The sequence below is a fragment of the Xyrauchen texanus genome, chromosome 11 (assembly GCF_025860055.1).
Source record: "Xyrauchen texanus isolate HMW12.3.18 chromosome 11, RBS_HiC_50CHRs, whole genome shotgun sequence".
NCBI classification, from domain to species: domain Eukaryota; kingdom Metazoa; phylum Chordata; class Actinopteri; order Cypriniformes; family Catostomidae; genus Xyrauchen; species Xyrauchen texanus.
In genome coordinates this window covers 13905606-13931833 of record NC_068286.1, presented here as the reverse complement: position 1 = coordinate 13931833, position 26228 = coordinate 13905606, and the positions used below count along the sequence as shown (strand labels likewise).

Sequence of the window (26228 nt, the reverse complement as noted above, 5' to 3'; positions counted from 1 at the left end):
ATGTTATATCAGGCAAAGCAGATGTAAATAAGCAGCATTGTTATTTTTCATCTAGCAGCAGTGTAGTGGACCAGTGTGCTTTAATGCACACTACAAACCAACAGCAGTTTAGTCTGGAGAAGCACAGACTGTTACATTGGCGTCACATGATATGGTGTCATTAATTCTCAGTTCCTGTTAGGAGACCAGACATGCTAACAGCATTTAGAGTAAAAATACACATGCTACTTATATATCAGAGACATAACATTATACGTTTGGTTAAACCTTTATTTTATAAAAGTCATTAGGCACAGTCCAGTTGCAATACAAATGTAACCTTAATGAAAATAAACATCTATGGTGATTCCAATCACCAACAGCCATCAAATACAAAACCATCTAGCACTCGAAATTCTGGTAAGAATCAATGGATTGTCAAACTGTGTGCAGTTTAAAACGGTTTTGAATGTAACTTAAGGCATACATAATATTAATTGCAATCTTACAGCATGTTGTTCAGGTGGAAAGTAAAAGGAGGGCACATTTGTTACACCGATCATAAATATTGTAATAACGTGTAATGGTGTTGGCCAAGGCATTTATTACAAGGCAACATGAAATGTCTACAGGTATGCAAACACTACAATTACTAATGGAGTATCCTGCAGTTGAAAAATGTACAATAATTTAGCAAACGTTCTATAAGAGTTGTAGCAAAAATTATGTTGAAAATAGCAAAGAAAAAAAAACAAATCCTAATAATGTACTTCACTTAAAAAGGTAAACAATAAAGTATCAGGTCTTTCACAATGGCCTAAATGAGCACACTGTACAGAAAATAGTAAAAGGCAAAGTCAGATATTAAGAAAAAAAAAGAAGAAGAAAAAAAAAAAAGACACTTTCGTGGACACACCTTTCCTTATGGTCCGTTTATATTGCACACAAAGGTCAAACTACATTTTCCAAGAAAAACAAATCACCAGAACAATTTGACAAAATGCAAAATCAATATAATTAGTCTCTCAGATGAACTAAAATATTCAGATCATTACAGTGACAAGTTACAGAACAATTTGTCTAAACTATTAAAACGTTGGAAATAGTTTGGGTAAGTACAACAAACAAAATTACCATAGGTTCTTCAGTGGGGAAAAAAATAATGCATTTAGAAGCATTTTGAATGGTCTTCAAAGCCCTCTCCATATATGGGCCAAAAAGGGGTGGCCTACAGGGTCTTCTTCTTAAGAATAAGTGGGCCAACGTTGTCCCCGGTCAGCTCGTTATGCTTTATGTGCGATTTATCACAAACAGGAAACTGCAAGAAGAGAGACAACTTAAGTTTTCATAGTGACAGTGGTTTTAGGGGCACCCCGGGACTAAACTAACACTGACAAACAGGAAGCTAAGAATCACACATGCCTTTTCTTTTTCATAAAAAGAAAAATAATAATAAAAATAGGGATGCACCAATGTATCAATATTTATCAGCAAATTATTGAATAAATTAAAACCATCTACATATTGGTTATAAGCATGAAAATAAAACATACATTTAAAAAAAATACAAATAAAATCAGGTTTAAATATAATTAATTATAAATCACATTTGGTAAAAACTCTGAATTTAAAAATGCACAATCCAGAAATAATGATAGCCACAAAATGTAGAAGGGTTGGGATTTCTTGGAATAAAAATAAATATTAAATGTCCTTCCTTGTTCTGACATTTAGGAAAAACCAGATTTGACAGTTGTAAAAGCGGCACTTGCATAAAGTGCTACGTCAGGGGTTCCCAAACTATTTTGGCAGTCGAACCCCTTATACCTAAATTATCCTTCTCTCTCTGTCTATCCCCAGATCTCACCACTCAACTTACAGTGGCAGATCCTTCAGTGTAATAGCACCAAAAATGTGCAATTCACTCCCTATAAGCCTCCGCAACATTTCCTCCATCTCTATCTACAAATCTCAGCTTAAACTCATCCTGTCTCACAGAACTACCATTCTATTTCTGGTTGCTGAAAGTTTCTTTTATTTTGTCTTCCTTTGACCCTTATAATTTTTTGTTATAATTGAATGTACACTGACTGTAAAGCGACCTTGTGCTTTTGGAAAGGCGAGGAGAGCGTGGCCAGACCGTGATTGGGCATGGTTGGTGCTGAATCAGCTGATCAGTGGGAGAGCGAGATAAAGGGCAGCCGGAGATGCCAGTTAGAGAGACGCACACGGCCGCTTTGCATGCGTGTCGGTGTTTGTTTATGTTTGATTTAAGTTAATTTATATTATTCAGGTTTATGTTGACTTCAGCCAGTTCCCGCCTCATCCTTGCCATACTTGAACTGCTATTGTGGTGCGGAAACCCGGGTGGGAGGAAGGATGCGCTGACGTGGAGTCCTCACCGCTGCCATCCGCCAGGGGAGCAGCCGTGGCCGTCCGCCTGGGGACGTAGAGGTTGCTGCCAGCCGCCAAGAGCCGTAGGAACTGCGGCCGTTTGCCGAGAAGGGGAGGAGCATTTCCATCCGCCAGGGGGTGGAGGACTCGCTGCCGTCACCAGAGGCCGGAAGAGCGGTTTAGGACCGGCGACAGCACGTCCGGGAACCAGCGAGCAAGTGCTTCTCTCTCTCCCTCTGTGTCTCCACTCGCCCTCTCCCCCTCCCAATGTCTTTCTCCCATGTTCACAGGAGGCAGGGTGGACTACTGGCTGACAGAACAGCCAGAAGGGACGAGGAAGAGGGCGTGGCCGGGCCGTAATAGAGCATGGCCAGAGCTGAATCAGCAGGAGAGTGAGATATAGGGCAGCCAGAGACACCGGTTCGAGAGAGAGATACATGTAGCCGTGCTGCATATGTGTTTGTGTGTCCTTATGTTTTAGTTCATTTATATAATTAAAGTTGATGCAGACTGTCCTTGCCCGTCCTTGAACTGTTACAGCGCTGTTAAAATAAAACTTATTATTAAATGAATTACTTAAGTACCCCCTGATATTTTAAGTAATGTTTACATTTTGAAATATAATTTTACATCTTTGCACTTTAGTTTTCTTATTATTGTTATAGTTTAATCAAATTTTATTACATCTATTGTCATTTCCTTATATTTATACATTTTATTTATCATTGGCATTTCTATCTCTATCAGAGATTGCACTAGTGACTCACAGTAGTAAAAAATAAAATAAAAATAAATTTACTTGGTCTTTTTTTTTTATCTGCAATTTCGGTTTTCATTTCCCTGAAATATACAAATGGTCTATTTGTATCCGTTTTTAGTTCCCTGAAAATGTTATAAAGGCATGTTATTCCATTTGAGTATGTACATTTGCTATCTTGATATGAAAGGAGTCAGGAGCCCTTTTGCATTCTGGATGGCGGTATCCATTATACCAATATAATACAGAATTTAAAAGGGGGTTTCGTTTTCTTCGTTTAATTTTTCATGATGTCGTTGACATTTTAGTGGAATTGCCCAACATATGCATAGTATGAATTTGTAATGTTTTATCATATACAGTACAGATGTGTAAAATGTGACCAGTTGTTTAGAACTGCAAAAACAGAAGTGCAAAAATGTTTTAGAAGTACAAAATAACCTTTTTATCTTATCTATCATCATGTTATATTTAGTAAATATTTGTATATTTTTAAATACGTTTATCTTCTATTTATCTTTCATTGATGGCTCTTTAAAATGTTGGCCTGTAATGTGTTCAACAGATCCAATCCATGTTCAATAACAATTTGTTATTGTTAGAATATTAAATCAAGCTTTTGTACCTCTTGGTATGTCTTTAAAGCATAGTTCTTAAGTAAAACATTGATTTGATAACAAAATATCATGAGTGGCAAGTATTGGTATTAGGGCTGAAACTACTAGTCGACGTTATCGACAACAAAAAAATTGGCGCCAAACATTTTCATTTAACGTACTATGAGATCAAATTAAACTCTACTGATGACGCGACAGAGGAGCACTGCAGCTCGTGCATGACTGAAGAGAGGGAGAAAACATGTCTAGATGCACTCTAAACTTTCCAAACAGCTTCAGGTGATGTAGATCACAAAATATAACAGCATTATAATGGATAAATGCAAAATAAGGAAATACAGAAGCACTGTCATCGTGAAATAAAGCAGAGCTGGATCTCTGGCATTCCTCTTAAGCAAAACCTGCATGTCAGAGAATCCAAAAAGCAAACAACTTGGCATTATACCTTTAATGCATCCTTTATTAAAGTTCAAATAATAAGGAAGTGCATCATAAACAAACTAGAAAAATGCCATTTCTCTGTGCGGTCAGCGCTACGTCTAGGAGTCGCGTGAAGAGGGAGAGACTGAAACCCTCTGGAGCGGGACGCCAGTCCCTCGTGCGCGTTTGCTGTAGCTAGATTAATAACATGATGGATTGCGACACATTGAATCATAATATACTGTAGCCTGTGTCACGTGTGTATCTTATTTTGAAGTAAATCAGTGATACTCATATCTATTAAGAGTTAAAGATGGATAGAAATGAAAATAAACGTGAGTGTAGTCTTAGCCCTTTATACGGTTTTTGATCAGTCTTTTTTGGCTTGTTTTCCAAAAAATTATATTTACAAACAATGTACATTTACATTAGCATTACTGCAGAAGAAAAAGAAAATTATTGGAGAATGTGGAATACAATATTTTATATTTAAATATCTACAAACAGCCTCCTTAAAACAAGTAGGAAGCAACATAAGATATTTAGACTTGCTTTTAGAGAATATGTGAAAAACAAGACAAAAAGTCACGATTATAATATTTTTTGCAGTGAATTTTTACTGAATGAAACTAAAATAATAATATTTCCTTGGAATTCAGTGAATGCCATTTAGAGGCATTTTTAAAAGATGGTTTTGTCCTCTTTATTGTTAGGAAGCATGTTTAATATAACCTTTAAGTCTAGGCACAAGCTGAATAGTCGGTTAAGAGCCAACGATTAATCTGCGAAATAGTCGGCGAATAATCGGTCTAATAATTGTTAGATTAATCGATCATCAAAATAATCATTAGTTGCAGCCCTAATTGGTATCGGCTTATAGTTTTTTGTTAAAATCGGTATCAACAAAAAAAAAAAAAAAATGCCATATCGGTCCATCCCCATAAAATAAAAAAATTAAATACAATTAGTCAGTCCGTATTTCTGTGCCAAAATCATTCATGATTTGATTTTCATGACGATTTTCCACCCTCTCTCTGACCCCTAGAATTAAAAGGGCTATTTTCAGTTGCTCTTACAGTTGTGACTGTTCATTTAATTTCCAATGATAAAGAAAATTGTGACTTCTTTTGACATGACCCCTTTAAATAGGAGTGTTTTTACACATACAATATTCACAGAAACTGTATTGCTTTTTCTCTCATGCATCGGCCTTCTTACCGTTTTGGATCGCCAGCACCGACAGTAGCAAACGTTTGGACTCTTCAGGTCCTCTATGTCGATTTCGTTCACCACTTTAGGGTTTTCCTTTTGGATCTTCAGGTTGATTAAACTGTCCTTTTGGCTCTTTTTCTTGGGCAGGAAGGGTCGGATGGTCAGGTAACCCAACAGAGCCAAAATGCCCAACAACGGTAGGAGCCGCAACCACTCTAAAACTGAGACACAGTAAAGGGTTAGAACTCATTTTCTACAGGTTTTAATTGTACACTTTTTTTTTTAATCAATCAGTACAACCTTTAGTGAGGGTTTTTCTGCTTGTTGTGAATTAAATTACAACACATACATACACATATAGCTCTGGAAAAAATTAAGGGACCACTGCAAAATTAGTTTCTCTGGATTTACGATTTATAGGCAAGTGTTTGAGTAAAATGAACATGTTTGTTTTATTCTATATATTTGACAACTTTTCAGATATATAGTGGTGGAGGATCGGTGATGATCTGGGGGTGCTTCAACAAGGCTGGAATCTGGAAGATTCGTCTTTGTGAAGGACGCATTAATCAAGTCACGTCCAAGGTTACCCTGGCAGAAAACTTAATTCCTTCTGCTCTGACAATGTTCCCCTACTTTTTTTTTTCATCAGGACAATGCTCCATGCCACACAGGCAGGTCAATCAAGGTGTGGATGGAGCAGCCCAATCTCCAGACAGGAACCCCATTGAAAATCTCTGGACTGTGATCAAGAGGTAGACTGATGGTCGCAAGCCATCAAACAAAGACGAGCTGCTTGAATTTTTGCACCAGGAGTGGAATACAGGCACCCAAAAGCACTGTGAAAGACAGGTAGAGAGCATGCCAAGGCACATGAAAGCTGTCTGTAACAGTCATTGAGTTATAGAGGCCAACGAGACAGCTTATGCATGAAATTGCACAAGTCAGAAACCAATTTATGAATGTGAAATATCTCAAAACCAATGTCATTTAGAAAGAGTTGCAAATTACTCAAGAGCACACACAATTTTAGAAAGGAGTGCTGACCAAACTTAAACTGGTTTGAATAAAATAAACCAAAAATAGCACTTGGGAGTTTACTGTTGACAGTTTCAACAAAATTAAAAGTAAAAAATACTTGCCACACCACCTCCATTGACAATTATGCCAGTATATTAGAGCATCATTTGGGTTCTTGTGTGTTGACCTGAGGCAAGTCACGCTTGTACAGTTTTTCTAAACCTCTTATTGTTGGTCACATGACGCCATGCTAGGTTCGGACGTGTATACTGAGCTCCAAAGGCCTCGAGCCAGGGAGTCGCTTTGGCCAGAGAAGAAGGAAATTCGGCAAGAATGCATTAGCATTGCCATTCAACCAATACGCTGATTGATCATGGCCATGGAGACTAAATTTACTGACGTGGTTACAAGAGAGGGGGTAGTCGAGACACGGATTGCTTATCTGGAGTCATCGGTGAGGGAATTAGCTGCTAATCTGCTAGCGACAAGGTGGATTTGGAGAATCGTAACCGGCACAATCACGTCCGAATTGTTGGAATTCCTAAGAAGTTCGGGTATGGTGAAATTCCTGGATGGGCTCTTAACGAGTCTGCTCGACATAACAGGCCATAAGCTGGAAATCGAGTGAGCTCACAGTGTCCCAGCTTGTCGATCCGCTGAGGGCTCAAATCAATTATGGCCAACTTTCTGAGATCATCCGATAAAAATCTTGTTACGTGAGGCGAGGAGTAAAGAAAGCCTTTCTTGAAAGAACTACGGCATTTTCTTGTTCCCAGACTTCGTGAATTCGACAAGAGAGAAATGTGATTGATTCAAGGAATGCAAGAAACTCTTACATCTCTGCTTGGATGATTAGCCTGATTGGGGGCCGGCCGTGTGGACACATGCCCGGCCCTCTTCCTCATCACAGAGGTGTGAAAAATAAATCATATAGTTGGTGCTTTAATGTATCCCTTTTGCAAAATCTTGAATTCCAACAAATGTTAAAGGCTGAAATCAATGTTAATAAGGAGACCAACTGGTCCTCAGTATACTCTGTGGGTGTGGCTTGGGAGGCAATTAAGGTGATTCTTGGGGTTCGGATCACACAGTATGCATCATTCATCAAAAAATCCAAAGCATGAGAACTCGTGGAGTTGGAAGGGAATATTAAAAGTTTCGAGGCAGAGCTGAAGCGCAGAATGTCGTCTGATGGCCTCAGATAATTTTACCCAATTCAATACAGATACACAATTATTTTGTCGTGGATGGAGTTTTGGCTATTCAGAGCAAGACAGTCATACTTTGAGTCAGGGGACAAAGCAGGGAAGCTTTTGAATAGATATGAAAAAGCAGAGGGAGTCTTTTTCTTCCATTCCCTCAATGAAATCTGCTGGTGGTGAAATTTTTACCTCAGCCATTGATATTAATAATGCTTTTAAAGAATTCTATCTTGATCTCTATAGTTCCACGTCTTCGTCTACTGAAGAAGATATTAGAAACTTTGTGGAACAAGAAGAACTCCCTAAACTGACTACTGAGCAAAACAATTAAAAAAAAAAAAAAAATGTATCTTATGCTACAGAACAATTTTGTTAGAGGTTTATACACAATCATTAAAGAATGGAAAGCTTCTGCCAACCATGACACAAGCCCAGATATATATACATATAAACAAGCAATGCGTGAATACAAAAAAAAGAATAGAATGAAAGCATTTAAGCCCACACAAAGCTTAGAAAAAGTAAAGTAGACTGACCAAGTTAAAGTACAGGACGAGTTTAAACACTCGGCATCTAATAGCCTAGTTATCATGTTTATATTATATCTCAGGTACGGCTGCAACTACCGATTATTTTTATAATCGGCTAATCTAACGATTATTAGGATGATTATTTGGCCGATAATTGAAACAATTAATCGTTAGCTCTTAACCGACTAGTCAGCTTGTATTTAACGTGCTTACTAACAATAAAAAAGACAAAATCATCTTTTAAAAATACCTCTAAATGGCAATCGTTGAATTAAAGGGTGAAAACGACTTGGAATCAATAAAAACTGTCGATAAAAAAAAATACAAATAAAAACTCTTATGGTTGCATGTAGCAGTTCTCCATACATGCTGATCTCTGGACAGACGAAAAAAGTGTATGCAGAATTAATGTAATCTCATTTGATCCTCAAACTAACATTAGAGTGGAAAACTGTCAGAATGTTGTAAAAGACTGAACATTCTATTAGATGCATGCGGCATGTGTTCTTCACACATTTGTAAAATAGACACTCAGTTGTAAGGATCTGTTGAAGTGGAGATCAACATCGGTGCAATGCTAATTAATAATTACAATGGTCTTAATGCACTATAAAAACTGAGTACATCTTGTGTATCATAACCCGACAACTAGACTATATGAAAGTTGTACTGTAGAAGACCGCGAATACATTTTCCCCAAACAGAGAGATGCAAAACAAGTGCGGGTAACTAATAATGTTGTTACTTGAGAGTTTTTTAACAGACAGAAAACAAAAAGGCAATTACATTAGTCTTTCCACACAGACATGCACGCGAATATGCTTTACTTAGTGACAATTTCTGTACGCTCGTGACATTTTGAGTGATAAAACGCATACCTGTGAGTCTCGTAAAGCCTCCGATAGTTTCTGGCAGAGGCAGCTTCTTGAGGTAGGCTGGAAGTTGGTTCTTGATAATCCTGGAGAGAGTTTCAAACACCATCTTGAATGACTTTGAGATCCTCTAATTGAGAGCCAGCGTGATATTTCCTGAGAAATTACGTCATCGTGGTAGTGTAGATGCGTAGTATTGTCCGTTAGGACCATAGTTAGGACTGGACTAATTTACGTAGTTTTCATGGTGAATAAGCGTAAACATACGCCGCGGCGTCAAAGTGTCAACCAATCACCGTGTGCAGAGCTGGTTGAGTCCGATTGGCTCCTTTCACCGCACCACTTGATATTAGTTTTTCAGATGACAAAAACAGCCATTGTTATTTATTTTTAATCTATCTTTCTATCTATCTATCTATCTATCTATCTATCTATCTATCTATCTATCTATCTATCTATCTATCTATCTATCTATATATACTTTATTCAGCTACAGATTACTAAGGGTTGAGAGGGTTACTTCTGAAATGTATTCCACTACAGATTACAGAATACATATTTTAAACTTACTTCTCTGTCTGCTCGTATGAATGTTACACATCAAAAGTTTTTCACCGCTGTTCAAATGTACTTTGGATTACATCATTTATATGTATAAATGTTTTCCATCAGAAAGTACTAAATATTAAATGAAACAAAAGACAAAAAAATGCAAAGTAATCTCTTCAGTAATCAAAATACTTTTTGAATGTAACTGTATTCTAAATACCAATGATTTAAATGGTAACTGTAGTGGAATACAGTTACTTATATTTTGTATTTTAAATATGTAAGCCTGTTACATGTATTCCAATTAGTGGCAGAGCTAGGGGGTGGACAGGGGTGGCTGTGGCCACCATGCACCGATGCCTGGCCACCCCATTGGCCATCCCACTTGCAATTGCAGTTTTAGTAATTTTTTTATGACAGAGAGATCGCTTGCCCCTGCCTGGCCACCCCTTTGAAAACACCTGGCTCCGTTATTCCCCAACCCTGTATGTATATATATATATACCAATTAGCCACAATATTAAAACCTGTCTAATATTGTGTAGGTCCCCCTCGTGCCGCCAAAACAGCACCACACCATATCTCAGAACAGCATTCTGGGAAGCTATCCTTCGCACCATAACTGTATAGAGCAGTTATCTGAGTTACCATTCACTTTCTCAGTTCTAACCAGTCTGGCCATTCTCTGTTGACCTCTCTTATCAACAAGGCATTTCTGTCTGCAGAACTGCCACTCACTGGAGGTTTTTTGTTTTTGTTTTTGGCACCATTCTGAGTAAATTCTGTAGAATGTTGTGTCTGAAAATCCCAAGAGATCAGTAGTTAGAAAAATACTCAGATCAGCCCATCTGGCACCAACAATCACCCATGCGATTATCTAATCATCAAATCATGTGGCAGCAGTGCAGTGCATAAAATCATTCAGATACAGGTCAGGAGTGTCAGTTAATGTTCACTTCAACCATCAGATTAGGGAAAAAAATTTATCTCAGTGATTTGGAGCATGGCATGTATGTTGGTGCCAGACGGGCTGGTTTGAGTATTTCTATAACTGCTGATCTCCTGTGATTTTCACTCACATCAGTCTCTAGAATTTACACAGTATGGTGCCAAAAACAAAAACATCCAGTGAGTTTCAGTTCTGTGGACAGAAATGCCTTGTTGAGGAGAGAAGTCAACAGAGAATGGTCAAACTTGTTCGAACGGACAAAGTCTACAGTAACTCAGAAAACCGCTCTGTACATTTGTGGTGGGAATCAGAATGCTATTCTCAGAATGTTTGTTATTCCTTTATTTTTGTATTACAATTATGTTGTTTCCACGACCCTGTACACAGGATAAGCAGTTGATGATGGATGGATGGATGGATGGAATTATGTTGTTTGTGTTGAACATATATACAAACTACAAAATTACTTATTCTGGAAAATTATAATAATAATAATAATAATTATTATTATTATTATTATTATTATATATCTCACATCTGTGGTCATGAAGTCATTTGAGAGACTGGTTTTGGCCTACCTGAAGGACATCACTGGACCCCTGCTGGACCCTGAGCAAACAGGTTTGTGGATGATGCTGTCAATATGGGACTGCATTATATCCTGCAACACCTCGACAGACCTGGGACTTCTGCAAGGATCCTCATTGTTGATTTCAGTTCAGCCTTCAATGCCATCATGCCTGATCTTCTCTCAACTAAACTGAACCAGCTCTCCGTGCCAACCACAATCTGTTAGTGGTTCAGTAGCTTTCTGACAGATAGGCAGCAGCTAGTGAGAATGGGGAAACTCACATCCGGGACTCTCACTATTAGCACTGGTGCTCCTCAGTGATGCATTCACTCTTCAATGCTCTTCTCCCTGTACACGAATGACTGCACTGCAAAAGACCCCACTGTCAAGCTCCTGAAGTTTGCAGACGACACCACGGTCATCTGCCTCATTCGCGACAGTGACGATTCTGCATACAGAGGGGAGGTTGATCAGCTGGCTTTCTGGTGTGGTCACAACAAATTTGAGCTGAGCATGCTCAAAACAGTGGAGATGATAGTGGACTTCAGGAGAAATCCCCCGGGACTCCCCCATAGTGCAATAATGTTAATACACATATTTATTTCAATAAATGTACATACCCCTACCTTGCACATACATTACCACTTGCACATGTACATATGCTATTCTGTTATATGTCTCAATATTGGTGCGTCTATTTATACTCTTACCTTGTTTTACATTTTACAGTTTTCATTTATCACTTAATGGCATACTAAGTTCAGTAAACATAAAAAAGCTAAATCAATATTTGGTGTGACAACCTTTGCCTTTAAAACAGCACCAATTCGGTACACCTGGACATAGTTTTACTTGGTTGTTGGCAGATAGGATGTTCCAATATTCTTGGAGAATTCGCCACAGTTCTTCTATCTATTTACGCTGTCTCAATTGCTTCTGTCTCTTTATGTAATCTCAGACTGACACAATGTTCAGTGGGGGGCTTTGTGGGGCCCATGACATCTGTTGCAGGGCTCCCTGTTCTTCTATTCTAATCTTTTCTATATTCAGACGTAATGTTTGTGTGTCTAACATTGATGTTTCCTATTGACACACTAAAGCTGAAAATATAAATAACCATCTTAAGACAAATGCTTTTGTGAAACACCTTATATGCCATTTATAAGACCTTTGCACAGTACCCCGTGTGTGTGTGTGTGTGTGTGTGTGTGTGTGTGTGTATGTTACATACATATATAAAATGACCTCTGAAACATATAGACTTATAAAACTAGAAAAGCAGCAGACTGACAGCTTTGAAATGTCATTTGATACTATTTTTTGCTTTTTTAAAAATAAATAAATTAATAATAATAACAATAAAATAATAAAAATAAATAATAATAAGGATTATTAAAATAATAATAAGGACATAAAATATATAATGGATTTTTATTTTCCGCGCTTTTAGTAGTTACAGTATAAAAATAATTAAAAATGTATACGCAAAACCTCTATTTAAAAAAATGATATACATGAGAATAAAGTTGATTAAATCGCTTTGATTGACAGCTGAGTCATGAAAAAACAGCATTGCCCAGCATTCCTTGCTGTAAGGTCATTTCAAGCAGTGCCTTTTTGTGGATACACTTTTGAAGAACTGGTAATTTATTGCACTTAAAAACCAAAAATTAACTTGAAGGGTGTTTTTAATGGTAATAAAGTACTTTTATTGAGATTATATGTTTATGAAAATATATATAAACTTTTTTTTCAGGCATCTAACAGGACTACTACGCGCTCTGACGCTTAGGTTCATGTCTGTCCTGTGTCATTGGTGAATGACCGAAGATGTCTCACAGCAGGTTGTTTGCCCGGTTGCTCTGTAAGTATAACCCACACAAGTGTTGTTGCATTTTAAACACACTGTTTCACTCGTAGTGACATTGTTCCAGCAACAAATGTAAGCATGAGAGTCATTTATGTCTCTTTATTTGGGCTGTACCACACAGTCAGCTAATGCTAATGCTGGTGTGCAGGTATCAGAGATTGGGATTCTGAGCACTAGTTTAACAGTGTTTAACTTGTGATCCGTGACCTTTACTGGTTATTGTGCCTAATCGAGTGGTCACCTAATTAAAATTTCTAATAGACCAATGTTAGACTATATTTAGGACTGAGAAAGCATCACACAGACTTCTTAGAAGTTATTATCTGATATAATGTGTTGTTTATTTATATGAGCCCGTGTGTTTCTTACTGTTTTGCTCATGTTATCAACTGGGATGTCCTTGCTTTTTATGATTCTGCAGAAGACATGGTGACAGGCTAGTATTAACGTAAGGACCTGCGTGAAATGTTACTGTGTGGTCACGTGCTTCAATGTCATAAGTGCATAACTATTTAAATGCTGATTGGTTTGCTTCACTGGCAAAATTGACAATCTTAGACTTCTGTTAAAGAATAATAACGTACTAATAAACAGTCAAAATGAGCAGAAAAGTTTTAATGCGTCCGCTTGAGCGTGTAGCCACTTTTGACTCACTTCTCTCTCTCTCTGCCAAGTCTTCCAGTCTTGTGCAGTTCAAGTGTCTGTCAATAATAACATTTTCACTCAAGCTGAACTGAATGCAGTGTTTACTAATGTCTCTCGCAAGTGCCCAATATTAAAGGTCCAGCTGTGCTGTAACACTGTAAACAGTGCCCATTCATACACTATGTTAACTGTTAATTGTAAACTTTATTAAATTACAATGGAATTCCATGTGTGATTGTTTCACTGCTTTAGGAATGCACACACAGTAGCTTTTTCGGTAATAGTGAAACGTTTCAAGTCTATCTGATTGTCTGTCAGTAATATAAAGTGAACTTTAACCTGAAGACATGCAAACTGACTATCTGATCCTGTCTAATGTGATCAATAAGTCAAGGAATAGTTCACCCAAAAATGAAAATTCTTCATCATTTGCTCACCCTCATGCCATCACAGATGTATGACTTTTTCATCTGCAGAACACAAATTAAGAATATCTCGGCTCTGTTGGTCCTTACAAGCAAGTGAATAGTGACCAAAACTTTGAAACTCCAAAAAGTACATAAAGGCAGAAAAAAAGTTCCATATGACTACATTGATTTAGTCCATGTCTTCAGAAGCGGTATGGTAAACGTGGATGAGAAGATGATCAATATTTAAGTCCATTTTTACTACAAATGTCTTCTTCTTTTCTTTTTGGTGATTCACATTCTTTGGTCTTCAGACCCTTGAAGGAATCTGCACACTACTACAGTAATGAATGTGATTGAAAAGCCATCCCAGTTCTAATTAACTACTGTATAGCTAGAAAGCTGTGTCCAAAACCTGTAGGATTATTCTGGAGTTCCCTGATTTGTTATAACTCCACCGAGCTACACTTTAAAGAAATTAGCTTAAAATGCTGAATTAACTATTTCTTAAAAAATGTGTTTCTAATGACCATTGTTCTAATTCCACCTCTGTTGTCTTGTTTGCTTGCAGTGCAGCAGGCTGGGGTGAGACACTGTTATACTGGCACTAGAAAGAACCTTTACATCAACAAGAACACTAAGGTCATTTGTCAAGGCTTCACGGGAAAACAGGTGTGTAGCCACAGTTTGTGTCCTGCACAGAACCCTTGTGCTGCAAGGTCTGGATTCAGTACAGTTTCATTTAGACAGTGATCGGTGTGCAATTGTATTGGTTGCGGCCTACCTAAATTACCCACACCTGGCTCAGAGATAGCAGTACATTGCACTGTATTTTTTTTTTATCTTAATCAAGATGTGTACCTCTCTCAACTTACATCTTTTATCTAAAGCCCTTAAAGGAAAATGCAAATTAAGCTCCATTGACTGCAAAATAAAATTGTAAAAACAAAAGGAAAATGGATGTACGGTAATGCACTTACAATTGGTGTTTTAAAAGGAAATATTTAAAGGCTTTTTCTTTTTTCTTTTTTAAGCTGAAGATGACTGGTCGGACTGCTTAAATGTTTTAGCGCTGCAGTGTTTACACTTTTGGGGAAATTATTAATAATAATAAATCTTATATAGCCCCTTTCTAAAACCCAAGATCGCTTACAGAACTGCTAAACAGAGCAGAAGTAAATACTCAAACATAAATCCATAGCACAGGAAACAAAAAAACAATAACAATTTCTTATAGTTGTCTTTGCATAGTAAGCTAAGATTGTGTAAGTATTTTAACATTGCAATTTATAGCTTAAGTGTTTTAAAGGTAAACTTCAGCTTCAATACACTACAAATAAAATATATTTTACTTAATGTTTAGTTTTATATAAATTGTTCTCTTGAAGTTGAACTACTTTTCCGGGATCAATACAAGTTAAGCTCATTCAACAGCACTTGTGGCATAATGTTGATTGCCACAGAAAAATATTAAACCTGTCCATCCTTTTCTCTAAAAAAAGAAAATTAAAAATCTTTGTTCTGTTGAGAAATTTACAATGGAAGTGAATGAGACCAATCTGTAAATGTTAAAATACTCACTGTTTCAAAACTAGAGCCTAAAGATGTTCACGATATGCATGTCAACATGATTTTAGTATGATCAAATCACTTACTAACCTTTTCTGTGTAATGTTATAGCCAACTTTGCAACTTCCTTGCCAATATGACAACAGTGTAAACCCTACAATGACCGTAACAACAACAATTTAAACAATTTAAAAGCTCAAATAATTCTTAACAGAACAATTAATGTTAGTGCTTTTATAAAATGTAAAAGCTTGACATTTCTGCTTTTAAACCCTCTGAACATTTTTACATTTAAAAGTGTCTCACTTGTAACCTCAATTTATGAGGGTAGAGTAAAAACATTTTTTTTTGTTATGTAACATTATGACACAAATGCTGTTGATTGAACTTAAATTAACAGCTTAACTGAGGAAACGCTGATGCGTCACTCCAGCGAGTCATATGAATGCATCTTTTCACAGGTCTCATCTAGGGCTGTAACGATTATTCAACGTTATCAACAATGTCGACAATAAAACATTGTCATCAAAAATATCCTTTTGTCAAATTGTCGTTTGATCTCATTTAACTCATCATGAGATAATTTGAAACGCTTATGATGACGCAGGAGAGCAGCACTTCAACTTGCGCTTGATTGAGGAGAGAACGAATGTACAGCTCACACTCCTGACACACATTTCAAACTTTCCAAACAGATAAAGATGATGTAGATAGCAAATTATGAGGGAATTATAGTACAAAAATACAAAATAATTAAATATAGAAGCAGTGTCGTGTTGACGTGAAATAAAGCGGAGACGTACCTGGCGTTCCACTTGAGCAAAACTTGAGAGTCAGAGTGTCAAAAAGGAAACAAGGAAGCGGGTTGTATAAATAAGCACACACTCCAAAACTGGCATTTCTTTGTGCGGTCAAAGCCACTTAAACGAGTCGCTTGAAAAACAGCGCAAGAGAGTTTCAAACTTCTCCCGGCTGATACACTGTGTGCATCTCAATTGAAAAAGAATGCAGAGAATGGACTTGCGTTATTATTAAGACTGGTCTTGCCAAACATCCTTGGAAGAACGAACTCGGAAGGACAAGAGAACATAGAACATCTATTTGAGCTTTGAGATGTGCTGCGATCTTCCTGTTGCACAATTAACCATCACAGCAAGGGATGGGCAATACCAATTATTTTCTTTCCGATCTGATACCAAGTACTTTTAGGCCAATATCGATACCAATACCGATACCTCTATTGAATTTAATTTTTACAAATTCTTTGCATTAAATTGTTACTTACACTGGCGGTCGTAAAATGTTTGTTGGAATAATGTACAGATTTTGCTCTTCTGGAAATCAATTGGTACTTTTATTCACCGAAGTGGCATTCAACTGATCACAATGTATAGTCAGGACATTAATCTAGTGAAAAATTACTATTACAATTTGAAAAAAAAAAAAAACTACTTAAACTACTTCTTAAAAAAGTTCTCCATGTGCAGCAATGACAGCTTTGCAGATCCTTGGCATTCTAGCTGTCTGTTTTTCCAGATACTCAGATGACATTTCACCCCACACTTCCTGTAGCTCTTGCCATAGATGTGAATGTCGGGCACTTCTCACACACCTTACAGTCTAACTGATCCCACAAATGCTCAATGGGGTTAAGATCCATAACACTCTTTTCCAATTATCTGTTGTCCAATGTCTGTTTCTTTGCCCACTCTAACGTTTTCTTTTTCTGTTTCAAAAGTAGCTTTTTATTTACAATTCTTCCCATATTGTCTACACCCCTGAGTCTTCTCTTTACTGTTGTACATGAAACTGGTGTTAAGCGGGTAGAATTCAATGAAACTGTCAACTGAGGACACGTGAGGCATCTATTTCTCAAAATAGAGACTCTGATGTACTTATCCTCTTGTGTAGTTGTACATATTGCCTTCCACATCTCTTTCTGTCCTTGTTAGAGCTAGTTGTCCTTTATCTTTGAAGACTGTAGTGTACACCTTTTAATTAAATCTTCAGTTTGTTTGGCAATTTTAAACATTGTATAACCTTCATTCCTCAAAAAAAGTATTGATAGATGAGTTTCTAGAGAAAGTTTATTTTTTTTTTTTTATATCTTTTTTGCCATTTTGTTTAACCTAATATTGACCTCAAGACATGCCAGACTATTGCATACTGTTGCAATAAACACAAAGACAATATTAAGCTTCATTTAACAAACCAGATTGCTTTCAGCTGTGTTTGATATAATGTCAAGTGATTTTCTAGTACCAAATTAGTAATTTAACATGATTACTCAATGATAAGGTGTTGGAGTGATGGCTTGGGTCTGTCTAGAGTTGATCAAAAATGACCTTTTTCAAATAGTGATGGTGCTATTTACATCAGTAATGTCCTGACTATACTTTGTGATCAGTTGAATGCCACTTTGGTGAATTAAAGTACTAATTACCTTCTGAAACAGCAAAATCTGTACATTATTCCAAACTTTTGGATGGCAGTGTAAATGCTTTATATATTTATAGGCCTAAACAGAAAAGTATTAGGCGCTTTGTTTACCCTTTAAAAATTAGAAAGTATAAGCTACATATAAAGCCTCAAAATTAACCAGATATTAGATATTATTATATGGTTACTATTACTAAAACCAAGTTACAGTTTTTATATTGTTTTGTGGACTTGTCACGATGTAAAGCATGCTGTGCAAATTGTCCGTCTTTGAAGGTTTGGCTTTTGTGTCATTAAAAACTGTATATGACCCGACAGCAAACCCGTGGCCCATGTTTTAGAGGGGCTCTTGTCATTTAATATGCAAAGTATCTTTCTTAAAGGAATATATCAGGTTTAATCAAATTAAGCTCAATCGACAGCATTTGTTGCAAAATATTGATGACTCTTTCCTCCAAATGTAAAAATCTGGGTTACAGTGAAGCACTTACAATGGTGAATGGGGTCAATCTTTAAACTAAAATATTAATTGTTTCCAAAGTATAGCCACAAGACAAACAGTTAGTGTTAAAACATGATTTTAACGTGATAAAATTGCTAACTAACCTTTTTTGTGTTAAGTCATAAACTTTTTTTAAAACAACGTAAACTCTAAAACAGCCATAAAAAAAGATTTAAAGATGTAAATATTTAAACAACTTTACAGCTCAGATAATACACAAGTTTTAACAGAATAATTAATGTACGTGCTTTTATAAAAATTATTAGCTTCACATTTCTGCCTTTTTAAACCCTCAACAAATTGGACCCTTTTACTTCCATTGTAAGTGCCACACTGCAACCTTGATTTGTTTTTTTTTAAGAAAAGAAGGAACGAGTCTATATATATATATATATATAATTTTTTTTTTTTTTTTTTTTGTGGTAATCAACATTATACCGCAAATGCTGTTGATTGATCTTAACTTGAATTGAACCCAGAATATTCCTTTTAATTCTAAGGTTCAAAACATGCAAAAAACCTAGACCTTATGGTAAACAAAATAAATACAATTAAAATAATGTATGACGTGACTCCTTTAAATGCTGCCCAGGCACTGTACCTTAAAACTGCTGGCTACAGTGTCCAGTAACCTTACTTTTCTAATCCCTCTGATTTATGTGCTACTTCTCATTGTATTTCTCTCGCTCTCCTTCACCCTCTTTCAAATGACTCTTTACCATAACAAAGGATTATTAGATGAAGTTTAAATGAACACTCATTATAATTAGAAGGAGATGAAGAATGACTAAAGTGTCATTGCTGCAAATTAACTTTACTGTTCGGCTACATAAGCAAACCATACCTCAAATTAATCGTCCCACCGTTAACGGAGGCAGCGTGCAGGAAAAACGCCGAAGTTAGCACAGCACTTCAGCTTTAATGACGGTGTGAGTGCAAATGATGGTGAAAAAAATTGGCAAGGGAATGCAGGGAGGGGAGATGGATCGAAAATTGCCCTGTTTGCTAATTTTTCCTAATTAAATTTGAAGCATTACGGTGTTAAGATATTGACGGCATTGGTGACCCATGCCTTTGGACTTACCTGCAATGTTTAATTATAATTTTTTATTATTAACATGGATGAAGCGAGGACAGAAGTTTGAAATTCACAACGTAACATTTTCAGACTATTTAAATCCCTAATCCAATCCATTATCATAGGGCACAATATTTTACTATTAAACTTCCATGTTAGAGCTTTCATTGATTTAAAGTGCTTTTCATTATAAAAGCTCATTTGTAGTTCATGTCTGTGTTCTGGGTTACACACAGAGAATTTACTTATGCGCTGTTCTACATTAGTCTCTTTAGGTCTTGTCATTAATTTAATAACTTAAGAAGAATGTGAAGTGACTCAGCCATTTAAATCTTTAGTCATGTAATTGTAAGTGGTTTTCTGTTCGAGGTGTTCTTTGTGTTGTTGAAAGAACTAATAGAATTATTGTAGTGTAATGGAATCAACTGTGTCAAGTCTATGCAGATGCAATTAAGAATATTATTGATGCAAAGGTTACCCGAGTCTACTCTTAAAGTGACAAAGTCCTCTTTCAGTGTGTTTCCATAAGTATAATGTATTGCATTACCATTGTGTAGTACACAATAAGACCAGGAACATGCATTAAAGGGATAGTTTAACCAAAAGTGAAAATTCTCTCATCGTTTACTCACCTTCTTGTCATCCCTGATGCGTATGACTTTCTTTCTTCACCAGAACACATTTGAAGAAAAGTAGAAAAATATCTCTACACAGTAGTTCCTTAAAATATAAGTGGCTGTTGAACTGTCCTTTTGAAGCTCCAAAAATCACAGACAGTCAGCATAAACGTCATCAATAGGACTCAAGTGGTTATATTAATGTCTTCTAAAGCAATGTGATCACTTTTGGTGTGAAAAGATCTATATTTAAGTACTTTATAATTATAAACCTTCCGTTCCGGTAAGCTTCCCAAGAGTGGCGAAGTTCATGTGGTCTCTCGTGTGACTTATTCACGTAATATCACATTCTCCACTCGGAGACATCCTGGATAAGCACACAAATGCACCATTGTGAGGAAAAAAAAAACATACAAGTACAGATCTTAACCAAAACCAATGAAGCTACTATTCAGCTTTTCTCCTACTTGCTGCTTTTCTATATGTGTCAAACATGCCTCAGTCCTCACCTGTCTCAAGTGCCAAAGCAATTAGGTCACACGCACATACCACTGCTGACCGGAAGCGATTAGTTAAAAATAACTTTAAATATTGAATTGTTTCGCACCAAATGTGATCATGATGCTTTAGAAGACATTAATTTAACCACAGAGTTGTTTTGATGAGCGTTTATGCTGACTGTCTTTTTTTTTGGAGCTTCAAAAGTCTGATCACCATCCAATTGCATTTTAAGGACTACTGAGCTAAGATATTTTTCTTCAAATTTGTTCTGGTGAAGAAACAAAGTCATACACCTGGGATATCATGAGGGTGAGTGAATGATTATAAAGTTGTCATTTTTGGGTGAATGTAAAATGGACAATTTTGATTTCATGTTGACGTTAATGTTATTAGAAGACTGTATGCTGAACAATTATGGAGCTATAACAGTGATTCATGTATTTAAATTTGGATTTTGTACATTAATTTGAATTCTAGATTTTTGTATCATTTATAATTTTAAAAGCAGATTTTTTAAATTATTATTTTTAATAGGTTGAATTAGATGATAATATAATTATAGGTTAAAATTCTCAGATTAAGAAGAAATTCAGAACTCCAAATACAAATCTCTCATATCCGAAATGTAGATAAACAAACTCGGCCATAGGGCAAGCTTCTGGGTTCCACATGGAATTGTAGATGTTAACAGAATAGTTGATCTTAGCATTTTGTCCAGTCACAGAGATACCAGAATTTTATGGCCCAATCCGGTGTAGGCTTGAACTACTGTGAATAAAATCAGTGAATGATGTTCACATGAACTACAATGAACAACTTTTACAGCATGTATTAATTTTAGCCAATGTACATTTCTTAACATACTATTAGATTTTAACATTATAATACATAAATATATACAATATCATTAGTTGCATAATTAGCTGACAATGAGCAATAATATTTTGGCTCAATAGTTTTTGTATTTTTCTACATGATTTTTTTATTCTTAATTTGAAAATTAAACCTATATTTGTGTTGTGTGAATATTTACAGCGAATTCCACTTCCATAAGAAAATCGTATGTTAAAGAACAAATTTGATAATTTATATGCTACAAAATGTTATGTTAAGTGTCACATGGCTAGAATTCCAATGTACACAATTCAGATTTAAATTCTTTATTCATTGTTCTGGCTTCATTAACAGTAAGCCCAAATTATTCTCTCCTTCACTGAAAGATCTCTGTTATTTATTTTCTCTTTCTGTAGGGAACCTTTCACAGTCAGCAAGCTCTGGACTATGGCTCTCAGTTAGTAGGAGGAGTGTCCCCAGGCAAGGGGGGCAAAACACACCTGGGTCTGCCAGTCTTCAACTCTGTGAAGGAGGTAATGGCCTGTGTGACTGCTGACAGTCTTCTGAGAGTCAAAAAGATTTTACAGGCAGCTTCTCTCATTCTGTGAGGATACTAGGAGACTTTTAAGGGGACATATTTAGGGCAAGTGATGCCAATAGTAACGGATATGTTAAAGGCCAGAAGCCAGGTGCCAGATCTCAGTTTAAAGGCCTGATCAGATCAAATCTTTTGTGGCTGAATGACATAAAAGTATAAAGGATTTGCAAACGAATAAAAAGTCCAATGCAGTTTTTTTTTCTTTTTTATCTGAAAAGTACTGAATGAATTGTTCAGCATCCATTTATTACATGTATGCATTTGTCAGATGTTTATTTAAAGCAACTTACAGTGCATGTACGGTATGCAAATGTATAATTTTGTCAGCTCAGAATTCAACCCATGGCCTTGCCATCAATGCTAGCAAAACATCCAAACAATTAAAAGAAAAACTACCTGTTCTCCCAATAAATAAGATGGATCATTATAATGCAATACTTACTATAATACTTGGTGTGAAGGAGGCTGTGGAGATTTATTGTATCTTGCATGCTTATTTTACCAAAAATTTAGACTTGTGAATAGGCTTTAAACAGATTTTCCATTAGGCTGAAATACGGCCAGAAAAAGTAAATAATCACCCAACTTGTTTGAAGGACCTTACATTTTTTGACAGTATTGACAGAATGAGTTTTATTACATTTGACATTTGATTTTTTTGCTGGTTTTGCAGGCTAAGGATGGCACTGGGGCTGAAGCCACCGTGATCTATGTGCCTCCTCCTTTTGCGGCAGCCGCAATCACAGAGGCAATCGATGCAGAGATACCGCTGGTGGTCTGCATCACAGAGGGAATCCCCCAGCAGGACATGGTGCGTGTCAAACACAAGCTGCTCCGCCAGAGCAAGACCCGCCTCGTCGGCCCCAACTGTCCCGGTGTCATCAACGTAAGAGCTGCTCTGAATGTATATGCTAATAGTTAATAGGGATGCACCGATACCATTTTCTTCTCTCCCGATCCGATACCAATGTTATTTTATTGAGTTTAGAATATCTAGAATATCAAATCTAATTTGTTATTGTTATTTGTAAAATAATTATAATAATAATTATTACATTTCACTATGCAATAGTGATACATTTCCGTTGTACTTTTCGTAGGGCTTTTATTTTGACTCCAGAAGTGTGTTTGTAGGTTAGTTCACAGTAGTTTAATTTGCTTCTCAATCAACATCTGGTAAAATAAGCATCAGGTGGCGTTCTCAATGCATGTTATAAGCGAACAAAACTATAGAGCAGGGGTATTCAAAGTTCCAAGAGGTCCGGTCTCTACATTTCCTTCCCAGCAAAGGTCCGGATAATAATATGTCATATTGTTATGAAATTATATAATATGTATTTGAATAGTTTTTTCTTGCCACTTTGGCAGCAATAGTACTTTGTTAAAAATAAAAGCAAATCCTAAACAGTCAAAATAGTCTCTTCAGAACTGGGCAGGGATGAGGACATTGGGAACCCAGAGACAGACAAAGTAGTGGGGTCTGAGAGGTCTTTTCTATCATCAGTTGAGGGCACTTGGATATGAATATTAAAAGATTAGATCAGCAGTTCGTTTTGAAGCTGAATGACAGCAGTTTTTGTGTTTTAAATATTTTTACATTCAGAATTTATACATATATGGGACAAAGGAGGCCTTTTTACAGGTTAAAAAAAACGCTGTATGGGGATTCAAGGGTGTCCCCTGAGAATCTTTTTTTAATTTTTTTTTTATTTATAAGTATGAATTATATTTTCCTTAAAGTGAGAATCTACTAACAAACAATTTACATAACAACAGTGAAGCATTAAAATACTGTTTGCTTAATTTAAGTATAAATAGGCTTTCCTTGCCACCCATGCCATGATGACATCTCAGATTCATTTTTCACCAAATTAAAATGTGTTTATTATGAAAGGCTCGTAACATGCTGAACCGTCTGAATCAGACAGATGAAGATAGTTTCACTTTGCTGCTTTTTTGTTTACTGCAGTGTAGAGGTCGACCGATATTGTTTTTTTCAGGCCGATGCCGATCTTTTGAAATCCGGGTCTAACAAATATATTAAATAAACAAAGCAGGTGTTACGACATTTACATTTACATTTATGCATTTGGCAGACGCTTTTATCCAAAGCGACTTACAGTGCACTTATTACAGGGACAATCCCCCCGGAGCAACCTGGAGTTAAGTGCCTTGCTCAAGGGCCCAACAGTGGCATCTTGGTGGTGCTGGGGCTTGAACCCTGACCTTCTGGTCAGTAACCCTGAGCCTCAACCACTGAGCCACCACTGCCCCAAGACACGAACCTTCGTGTCCAAGACACGAAGGTTGAGATCCAAATGCAGCTTTAATTAAGGGGCAATCCAGACACATAATCCAATATTCAGAGCATCCAAGAGAAGCACAGGCATAACTAGGGATGGGTATCGTTAAGGTTTTAATGGTATTACTACTCTTACCGATACTGCTTATCGATCTGGTACTTCAATGGTATTCTTAACGGTTCTTTTTGTTTTATTTATATATATATATATATATATATATATTAAACAAAGATAAACGTTATATAGGCAGTGATTTAATTTCAGGAAGGTCTACTAACATTACTGTTCAGGTGTGGTCTAAAAAGAAATCTAATAAAGTAATCAATTGTAAAATAACACTGCATAGTTTATCATAGATAGATTAATGCTTATTAATGCAGAAGTTATTCATTCAAGAGCTGTAAGTGATTTTCTTTTTGCCTTTTGTTGTTTGATTCGCAGTAATGGCTCAATCGTCAGCATGTTCATTAGACTGCTTCCCCTTTAAGACTGAGTCTAATAGACTCCTGATGCACCATATTTTCTCCCAACTATTTCCATAACTACATCCATTTAAGACATAAACTGTGTTTAAGTGAATCTCCAAGCCGGTCGTTTTGGCATATTTTTGTGTATAGTTGATCATTTAGACACGCACATGAAACCCAAAGTATACTTTGCTTGTCTCGTTGTGGTCTGTTTCGGAGCGCACGCCGCCTTGGGAACGGTATCTCTTGCGCTCTTTTTATTATTAAACGCATCCCGCAATTTAGCAACAGTAGCTAGACTGCATTTTACAACAATCACCAATCGTGCTGATTCTGACGTTAAGTTTGAGTTTTAGGGAGAAATGTCAATGCACCGCTGAGAAGGGAAGGAAGTTGTGCTAGACAGAATGTGGCTTATGTATAAATATTTTTTTTATAATCTTTGGAAGGCGAAATCTAAAATAAAATCAGACTAATATCACAGATCTAAACCAGGCTACGTTTGAATGTTTCGTTCTGTCACTCATGTAGCAGGGCTCTTGTTGTGCTCGCTGTAGCACCGCGTGAGAGATAACGTCCGAGCTTACCAAAGCCAGTCCTTCACTAGCTTATAGTGCATTGGTATCTTTTTTTATTACTTATTTCTCTGCATTGAGTGACAACCCTCTCAAATATAAGACACACAAACAGAACAAATAAAAGTCTCACATTCACTGTCTGTAATTGCAAAATTCTTGCTTACACAAGTGTTCCACAACAACACTAGGCTGCCCACAGATGCGCCTGCCTAATAATCGGCTTGATATACTTGGATATTAGCCGATGCCGATTATGTTAAAAAATGCAAACAATTAATGCCGATTAATCGGTCGACCTCTACTGCAGTGTGTTTAAGGGAAATATGCCAGTATCTATAGCATTGTCTCTGCTACTGTTGTTAAAATAACCTTGCCTGCAACTACGTACTGTATATTAGGCTTTATGTAGCAACTATATCGAGGAGAGTGGCAACGCACGGAGAGCAGGAATAAAAGAGCGTTCAGAGCTAGGGAGTAATCGTGTAGCCCTGGATGCACTATATACTTAGCCAGTTGTCAGATAACTTGCACAAAGATTTAGATCTCGGTCTGGAATGAATTGTCCTTTGGTCTGTATCCGGACCGGAGTCTGCCTATTGAGTACCTCTGCTATAGAGCATCTACATCTGAGATGAAGTTTGTGTAGAGCACCAACATATTGCGCACCGCTCTTGAGTAACACATTACAAGCCTGTGCTTGTTTGTGTGTGTTAATAGAGTGACACTCGTTCAGGGAAGTGCACTGCAC

The 26228-nt window shown here is 36.6% G+C and overlaps 2 protein-coding genes across 2 annotated transcripts in view; one reads left to right on the top strand and one right to left on the bottom strand.

Moving 5' to 3' along the window:
* Positions 1 to 259: 259 nt before the first annotated feature.
* On the bottom strand, positions 260 to 9162 carry LOC127651845 (CDGSH iron-sulfur domain-containing protein 2B). The gene is made up of 3 exons (XM_052137878.1): positions 9010 to 9162; positions 5386 to 5600; positions 260 to 1297 (listed from the first exon to the last, which is right to left on the bottom strand). Exons 1-3 carry the CDS (start codon positions 9110 to 9112, stop codon positions 1208 to 1210), a joined length of 408 nt encoding a protein of 135 aa, XP_051993838.1. The 5' UTR covers positions 9113 to 9162; the 3' UTR covers positions 260 to 1207.
* Positions 9163 to 12828: 3666 nt separating this feature from the next.
* Positions 12829 to 26228, top strand: part of LOC127652209 (succinate--CoA ligase [ADP/GDP-forming] subunit alpha, mitochondrial-like) — a 34468-nt gene continuing 21068 nt past the window's right edge. The window contains exons 1-4 of the mRNA XM_052138341.1: positions 12829 to 12936; positions 14566 to 14666; positions 21951 to 22067; positions 22806 to 23018. Of these exons, the coding sequence (XP_051994301.1) occupies positions 12903 to 12936; positions 14566 to 14666; positions 21951 to 22067; positions 22806 to 23018 (465 nt within the window). The 5' untranslated portion in view covers positions 12829 to 12902. The remainder of the gene's footprint in view (positions 12937 to 14565; positions 14667 to 21950; positions 22068 to 22805; positions 23019 to 26228) is intronic.